The sequence below is a fragment of the Colobus angolensis genome, unplaced genomic scaffold (genome assembly GCF_000951035.1).
Source record: "Colobus angolensis palliatus isolate OR3802 unplaced genomic scaffold, Cang.pa_1.0 Scaffold9, whole genome shotgun sequence".
Taxonomy (NCBI): domain Eukaryota; kingdom Metazoa; phylum Chordata; class Mammalia; order Primates; family Cercopithecidae; genus Colobus; species Colobus angolensis.
Genome location: NW_012122931.1, coordinates 6,810,227 through 6,818,904, shown reverse-complemented (window position 1 = coordinate 6,818,904; position 8,678 = coordinate 6,810,227). Strand labels below are relative to the sequence as shown.

At 54.8% G+C, this 8,678-nt stretch overlaps 1 protein-coding gene across 1 annotated transcript in view; it reads left to right on the top strand.

Annotated features, from left to right (window-relative positions):
• SLC27A4 (solute carrier family 27 (fatty acid transporter), member 4) overlaps positions 1-8,678 on the top strand; it is a 23,795-nt gene that overhangs the window by 10,399 nt on the left and 4,718 nt on the right. The window contains exons 4-12 of the mRNA XM_011931283.1: positions 831-989; positions 2,593-2,662; positions 2,769-2,860; positions 4,443-4,552; positions 4,830-5,039; positions 5,220-5,346; positions 6,626-6,763; positions 6,971-7,135; positions 7,223-7,369. Coding sequence (XP_011786673.1) covers positions 831-989; positions 2,593-2,662; positions 2,769-2,860; positions 4,443-4,552; positions 4,830-5,039; positions 5,220-5,346; positions 6,626-6,763; positions 6,971-7,135; positions 7,223-7,369 — 1,218 coding nt within the window. The remainder of the gene's footprint in view (positions 1-830; positions 990-2,592; positions 2,663-2,768; positions 2,861-4,442; positions 4,553-4,829; positions 5,040-5,219; positions 5,347-6,625; positions 6,764-6,970; positions 7,136-7,222; positions 7,370-8,678) is intronic.

Sequence of the window (8,678 nt, the reverse complement as noted above, 5' to 3'; positions counted from 1 at the left end):
CAAAAAACTTAAAAAAAAAAAAAAAAAAAAAAGATGCTGAAAGGGGGCCAGGCACAGTGGCTCATGCCTGTAATCCCAGCACTTTGGGAGGCCAAGGCAGGAGAATCTCTTGAGCCCAGGAGTTCAAGACCTGCCTAGACAACATAGTGAGCCCCTGTCTCTGTTTTAAAAAGCAAAAAAAAAAATGAAAGAAAAGAAGAAATGGTGCTGAAAGGGGAGAGGGAAGAAGGCAGCCAGGGAAGAGGAGAGGGTTGGGCAAATCAAGAGGAAGCCAGGGAGGTGGGGCCAAGCTGACCAGCGCTGCTCCATGTCTGGGTGGGTGGTTATGTGATGTCTGTGCAGCACACGCGGGAGCCTGAGAGAAGGTTCCCACTCTCGGAAGGGGATGGACGGCCACTGGCCTCTGACCCGCACTCCTCCCTTCTATCTGGTGCCCCACAGAGTAAGTAGTGCGGGACAGTGGGTGGGAGCCCAGACCTTGGTGTGAGGTAGAGCTGGCATTGCATGCCAGGTCCAGCACATTCTAACTGTGAGCAAGTCCTCTCATTCTCGGAGCCTCAATCTTCTCATCTGTAAGAGGGGCTGTCATTGGTCCCTCCTTCCCAGGGCTGTGAGACCAGGGAATGCAGGTAAAGCGGGCCTACTCTGTGGTTAACCCGTGGCTAATAGAACCGTTGCGGGTGCCCCTGTCAGCACTGAAGGCCCAGTTGCTTCACTGCCTCTCCTTCTGCCCAGCCAGTCTCCTCAGCAACATGGCCACCCCTGCTGGGAGCAGAGGTCCTTGGCAACATGGGGTTTTCTGGCCTTTTGACTGCCCTGTCTCTCTACAGCCATCTGTGAGATCCATGCCAGCCTGGACCCCTCGCTCAGCCTCTTCTGCTCTGGCTCCTGGGAGCCCAATGCGGTGCCTACAAGCACAGAACACCTGGACCCTCTGCTGAAAGATGCTCCCAAGCACCTGCCCAGTTGCCCTGACAAGGGCTTCACAGGTGGGCTCCGTCCCCACCCCATAGAGGGGCGCTTACACGGGCCCTGGACAGAGCACTGGCCTCAGTGCCAGAAGGAGGCTTTTCTGGAAACTGGCCGTGTGCCTGGAACATGTCACATCACCTCCTTTTTCCATCTGGAAAATGGTGACAGTAAACCTGGGCTACTCCAGGGTTACTGTGAAGGTGGCATGAGCTGATGTTTGTCACAGTGCCAGATACAGGGCTGAGAACACGGGAGCTCACAAAGTCCAGTTTGATTTGTTGAACAAGCTTTCACTGATGCCTAATGTAGAATCCTGTGGACTCCAGGAACCTGCCTGGTCTGGGCTTTGTTGGGGTTGGGTGGGAGGGTGGGTGAGGAGCAAGACCCTTTGAATATTCATCAAATGCCTCTTCAGTGCAGGACACCTTGGGATCTCCAGCTGTGATCTTCTCCCAGGGCTGTGCTGCCTCCCTGACCCCGCCTCCAGGCAGCCTTCCTGAGCCTCTCACCCCTCTTCTTTTATACTGTAGCCTACCTGGTTCTTCTGCTCTTCTCATTCCCTTTCCTGTGAAGCCACATTGCCTGGTGTCTCAGAGCTTGGGCTGTTGAGTCAGATCCGAGTTTATATCTTGGCTCTACTGCTTCCTTTGTGTGAACCTGACACTTGCCCTGCCCTTGGAGCCTCAGTTCCCACAGCCATAAAACTGGGGACAGTAACAGAACCTACTCTATGGGTAGCTTTGAGGGATGAAAAAAATACAGTGGGGCCGGTCCTGAAGCTAGGGTATGGCAGGAGGGGCTCAGTAACTGGTCATTGTCATCAGCACTGTTTAACTTCTCTCTCGTATGTGAATCTGGTCTCTTGGGTGCATTTGTCAGCTACTTCAGGGCAGAGACGCTGGCTGGGTTGCCCCGGTGCCCTCATAGTGCCTAGGGCTGGCAAACAGCAGGCAGCCAGAGAGCGTGAGGTGTCTTGGCAGGCGTTCTAAACATGTGGAGTCCTCCTGTGGAGGTCCTGACCTCCAGGGAACCTCAAGTCTGGTAGGGCCAAGCCTCGCATAGAAACTCTAGCGTGGCAGTCCCTGTCGAGGGCTGCAGAGTGGGGCAGATCAATGCTCAGCAGTGCGGAAGCTACCTCAACACCCCACTTCCTGCAGCTAACCTCCCTGTGCTCTATGACTTGGGGCAGGTGTCACCTTCATCGGGAAGCCTACCTGGTACCACCTCCCTTCCTGCAAGCTTGGGCCGAATGTGGCTACTGGGTTTCGACAGGTCCTGTGGCCTCCCTTGGCACTTGCTGCTTAGTATTGGAATTGCCTGTGTCCTCATCTGACTGTTCCACTGAGCTGTGACTGCCAAGGGGCCAGGCCCATGCCCATCTTGTTCACTGATGTCTCTCTCCCCGCAGGGCCTAGCACAGAGCAAGGGCCCAGAAAATATTTGTTGGAATGGATGCTGGTGTTGGAGCTGAGTGGTATCTGAGGTCATCAGAACAGGCTTCCTGGCAAGGGTGTGATGGGAACAGGTGTTGAAGGGTGCACACCTGCAGGTGTCCGTCTGTGTGACCCTGTGCCCAGCCCTGAGCTGCCACCGACAGCCACTCGCATCTGTTTTTTTTAGATAAACTGTTCTACATCTACACATCGGGCACCACAGGGCTGCCCAAGGCCGCCATCGTGGTGCACAGCAGGTAAGGGGCAAGTGCCCAGGGTGGGTGGGGTAGGCACAGGCAGGGCTGGGGAGCCTCCTCCTGCCTTTTCAGGGCCCACTCAGCCCTCGGCGCTGTGCCCTCCCAGGTATTACCGCATGGCTGCCCTGGTGTACTATGGATTCCGCATGCGGCCCAATGACATCGTCTATGACTGCCTCCCCCTCTACCACTCAGCAGGTAACTCTAGGGCTGTCACTCAGCCTCCAACACCTGCCAGGTCTCCAGGAACCCCGCCCCTGTCAGGCAGTGTGCTGCAGTAGAAACTCACAGCTTTGGACCAGGTGCGGTGAGTCACACCTGTAATCCCAGCACTCTGGGAGGCCAAGGCGGGCGGATCACTTGAGGCCAGGAGTTCGAGACCAGCCTGGCCAACATGGTGAAACCCCATCTTTACTAAAAATACAAAAATTAACTGGGTATGGTGACGTGTGCCTGTAATCCCAGCTACCTGGGAGGCTGAGGCACGAGAATTGCTTGAACCTGGGAGGCAGAGGTTGCAGTGAGCTGAGATCATGCCACTGCACTCCAGCCTGGGCAACAGAGCGAGACAGTGTCTCAAAAAAAAATAAAAATAGGCCAGGCGCAGTGGCTCACACCTGTAATCCCAGCACTTTGGGAGGCCGAAGCAAGCGGATCACGAGGTCAGGAGTTTGAGACCAGCCTGGTCAACGTGGTGAAACCCCGTCTCTACTAAAAGTACAAAAAATAGCTGGGCTTGGTGGCAGGCGCCTGTAATCCCAGCTACTCGGGAGGCTGAGGCAGGAGAATGGTTTGAACCCAGGAGGCACAGGTTGCAGTGAGCCTAGATCGCGCCATTGCACACCAGCCTGGGTGACAGGGCAAGACTCCATCTCGAAATAAATAAATACACTTAATTTAATTTAAAAATAAAAATAAACAGGATTAACCAGGTGTGGTGCACATGCCTATGGTCTCAGCTACTGGGGAGGCTGAGACAGAATCACTTGAGCCTGGGAGTTTAAGGCCAGCCTGGGCAACATGGTGAGACCTGTCTCTAGAAAAATTTTGTTTTAGGCAGGGCACAGTGGCTGACGCCTGTAATCCCAGCACTTTGGGAGGCTGAGGCGGACGGATCACGAGGTCAGGAGATCGAGACCATCCTAGCTAACACAGTGAAACCCCATCTCTACTAAAAATACGAAAAAAAAAAAGTAGCCGGGCATGGTGGCAGGTGCCTGTAGTCCCAGCTACTTGGGAGGATGAGGCAGGAGAATGGCATGAATCCGGGAGGCAGAGCTTGAAGTGAGCCGAGATGGCGTCACTGCACTCCAGCCTGGGCGACAGAGTGAGACTCTCTCTCAGAAAAAAAAAGAAAAAAGTTGTTTTAAATTGAAAAAAGGACGAGCACACCAGCCTCACAGTGTGTGTAGCAGTGTCCCACGGAGCATCTGGGCCTGTCTCATTTCAGTTTGTTTCCACAGATAAGCATGGCATTGCTGCTGTTTGTAGGGGCTTACAGGAAGACAACTTGAATAAATATAGCTCCTGCCCTCCACGTGCTTACAGTTGGGTGTATATGTGAGTGTAGGAGAGGGGCAGGGAGCAAGAGTGCAGCACCAGGGAAGAGCCTGGTGATGGAAGCCGGGGAGGCTTCTTGGAGGAGGTCACCCAAGGCAGGCAGATGTGAGGTGCAGAAGCCTGCAGGGCAGCGCAGGCCTGCCTGGCTGGATGGCAGTATCACTGGTTTGGGGAGGGTCTTCATCTCCCTGACCCTCAGGGGCCATCCCTCTGCCTCCAGGAAACATTGTGGGAATCGGGCAGTGCCTGCTGCATGGCATGACGGTGGTGATTCGGAAGAAGTTCTCAGCCTCGCGGTTCTGGGATGATTGTATCAAGTACAAGTGCACGGTGAGCGAGAGTGGAAAGGGTGAACTATCCCTTTCCCCTTGTTACCCTCTTCCCAACTACACTTCGGGGCATCTGTCTTACAGCTGAGGTGGCCAGTCATTCCAGAGGGCTCATTTGTGGCAAAGTCCCCATTGTTCAGATGGGGAGACTGAGACCTGGAGAGTGAAAGGATGGCATGGCCAGCCCCTGGGGAGAGTAGGAGCTTGAGGGATCAGGAGAATCCTAGTGTAGTGAGGGCAACCTCTGGAGCCTCGAATCACACCAAGTTCACCCCCAGATTGTGCAGTACATTGGTGAACTGTGCCGCTACCTCCTGAACCAGCCACCGCGGGAGGCAGAAAACCAGCACCAGGTTCGCATGGCACTAGGCAACGGCCTCCGGCAGTCCATCTGGACCAACTTTTCCAGCCGCTTCCACATACCCCAGGTGGCTGAGTTCTACGGGGCCACGGAGTGCAATTGTAGCCTGGGCAACTTCGACAGCCAGGTGCGGCCAGGTTGGGGACGGGCGAGGCTGCTGCAGGGATGGCCCATGGAAGGCACTGGACGCAGAGGGGAGGGCAGAGTTCCAGCGTGAGATTGTGGGTGCTGGAGTCCCACCTCCCCCTCATTGTCCAGTTTTGGGCCCATGGTGAGAGAGCCCAGTCCCAAGTCTTGGCTTTCACAGGTGGGGGCCTGTGGCTTCAACAGCCGCATCCTGTCCTTCGTGTACCCCATCCGGTTGGTACGTGTCAACGAGGACACCATGGAGCTGATCCGGGGGCCCGATGGCATCTGCATTCCCTGCCAGCCAGGTCTGCCACTTGGGGGTCAGAAAGGGAGGGACTGGCCTGGGAAGGAAGGAGTCCAGGTATGTGTGGATGGGAAGCCCTTTTCTGACCAGTGGCCATCAGTTAGCTCTGCTCCTAGAGGTACAAGTTACTCATTTCTTTGTATATCCGTCCATTCATTCATTCACCATTCTATCTGTCCATCAGTCCATTCATTCATTCATTCCTTTTTTTTTATTTTTTTGAGATGAAGTCTGACTCTGTCGCCCAGGCTGGAGTGCAGTGGCGTGAGCTCGGCTTACTCTAACCTCTGCCTCCTGGGTTCAAGCAATTCTCTTGTCTCATCCTCCTGAGTAGCTGGAATTACAGGCTCAAGCCACCATGCCTGGCTAGTTTTTCTGTTTTCAATAGAGATGGGGTTTTACCATGTTGGCCAGGTTGGTCTTGAACTCCTGACCTCAAGTGATCAACCCACCTTGGCCTCCCAAAATGTTAGTATTACAGATGTGAGTCACCATGCCCAGCCTCATTCATTCATTTTCATATTGACTTGCTTGAGATTTATTCTGACTCAGCTCCTTAGCTCTGTGTCATGGGCGAGTATTCAGCCTCTCTGTGCCTAAGTCCCCTTATCTACAAACTGTGCCCATGCCGCATCCGCCCATGGGGCTGGCCTGAGGATTATGTTTGGTAAAGAACATAAAACTCTGAGTGGGGCCCGGCATGGAGCAGGGGCTTGGGGCACTGGCTTTGTTAGGCTGTCCCCAAGGAGCCTGACCTATGTTCATCTTCCCATCAGTTTCAAGAACAGACATCGCTGGCTCAGTTTGTCCGACCTGCCAAGATGAGCTCTTGGGCTGGGGGAGGTGGGGCATTTCTGTGGCAAGCAGCGTGATTCAAATCAGATCAAGACGCACAGTACAGGCTGGGAGTGGTGGCTCACACCTATAATCCCAGCACTTTGGGAAGCTGAGGTGGGCGGATCACCTGAGGTCAGGAATTCGAGACCAGCCTGGCAAACAGGATGAAACCCATCTCTACTAAAAAAATTTTTTTTAAAAATTAGCTGGGCGTGTTGGCATGCACCTGTAGTCTCAGTTACTCGGGAGGCTGAGGCAGGAGAATCGCTTGAACCCAGGAGGTGGAGGTTGCAGTGAGCCAAGATCGCACCACTGCACTCCAGCCTGGGCAACAAGAGCGAAACTCCGTTTCAAAAAAAAAAAAAGACGCAGGGTACACCTGGTGACGGGACAGGTGGGAGAGGCTGCCTAGGGCAGATCCGACCCTGCCTTCCCCACCCCAGGTGAGCCGGGCCAGCTGGTGGGCCGCATCATCCAGAAAGACCCCCTGCGCCGCTTCGATGGCTACCTCAACCAGGGCGCCAACAACAAGAAGATTGCCAAGGACGTCTTCAAGAAGGGGGACCAGGCCTACCTTACTGGTGGGTCCCCAGCCCTTCATAGCCCCTTCCTGAGGGTTGGGGGAGGAGGGGACCTTCTCCCACCTCCAGAGGACACCTTCCCAGGACTCCCCTAGTCCTGGCCCTTGTGGTCAAACAAATCCTTGAGCTCCAGCGAAGCTTCCCTGGCTTGAGCCCTGGACTCAGAGCTGGCCAGGCCCAGCCCTGCCTCATCCGGCCCCTCCCTAGGTGATGTACTGGTGATGGACGAGCTGGGCTACCTGTACTTCCGAGACCGCACTGGGGACACGTTCCGCTGGAAAGGTGAGAACGTGTCCACCACCGAGGTGGAAGGCACACTTAGCCGCCTGCTGGACATGGCAGACGTGGCCGTGTATGGTGTCAAGGTGCCAGGTATGTGCAGGCAGACGCAAGGTGTGGGTGGGGAGGCATCATCCAGGGGCACCACCAGCTGCTCAGTGTCTACCCTGCCACCCCCAGGAACCGAGGGCCGGGCCGGAATGGCTGCCGTGGCCAGCCCCACTGGCAACTGTGACCTGGAGCGCTTTGCTCAGGTCTTGGAGAAGGAACTGCCCCTGTATGCGCGCCCCATCTTCCTGCGCATCCTGCCTGAGCTGCACAAAACAGGTGTGTCCTGCCCCTGCTCTAGCTCTCGGATCCCAGGTCCCTTCCCGTTTCCTTCTGGAGAGACCCGGTTGGCTGTCCTTTGACCTCTGCACACGGCCTGGCCGGGCAGTTGGTAAAGTGACCTGCCCACGTAGAGGTGAGCAGACGGGGCTGGCAGAGAGGACACACATTGTTCCTTAGTAGAACAAATATTAGGTGCCAGGCACTGCGCTGAGCCTCAGGATATGGGTGGTGAGCTCTGACAGGATGTTTGCCTTCTTGGAGTTTTAGAGCAGGAGAGTGGCTGGCCTAGGACAAGGCATTCCAAAGGTAAAGAATGGACCACATAATCTGTCATGAGATTAGAGTTAAACAGATAAAAAGAAGAAAAATGAACCACATAGCAAGCTGATCGGAAAGCAAAAAGGAGGACGCTTGGGATGAGTAGAAGGCTCCTCTGAGGAGGGGATGGTTCAGCTGAGACCTGAATGAAAGGGAGGACTTTATGGGGGTGGGAGGCACTCTAGGCTGCAGGAATAGACACTGTAAAGCCACTAAAGCAGGAAGGAGCTTGGGTGCTCGAGGAATGAAAGGGGGCCCCCAAGGCTGGAGCCAAGTAGAGGGGCAGGCAGTGGCATTGAAGTGGGAGAGAAGCCAGCAGGGGCCAGAAGTCCAGGGCCTTGCAGGCCAGGGTAGGAGTCGGGACTGTCCCAGGGGCAGTAGGGAGCCACAGAAGCATCTCAGCAAGGCTGGGCGCAGTGGCTCATGCCTGTAATCCCAGCACTTTGGGAGGCCAAGTGGACAGATCACTTGAGGTCAGGAGTTTGAGACCAGCCTGGCCAACATGGCAAAACCTCATCTCTACTAAATATACAAAAATTAGCTGGCCGGGCACGGTGGCTCACGCCTATAATCCCAGCACTTTGGGAGGCCGAGGTGGGCAGATCATTTGAGGTCAGGAATTGGAGACCAGCCTGGCCAACATGGTGAAATCCCATCTCCACTAAAAATACAAAAAAAAAAAAATTTAGGCTGGGCACGGTGGCTCACACCTGTAATCTCAGCATTTTGGGAGGCCAAGGCAGATGGATTGCCTGAGCTCAGGAGTTCGAGACCACCCAGGGCAACATGGTGAAACCCCATCTCTACCAAAAATACAAAAAAAATAGCCGGATGTGGTGGTGGGTGCCTGTAGTCCCAGCTACTTGGGAGGTTGAAACAGAAGAATAGCTTGAACCCTGAGGTGGAGGTTCCAGTGAGCCAAGATCGCACCACTGCACTCCAACTTGGGCTACAAAGTGAGACTCTGTCTCAAAAAAAAAAAAAAAAT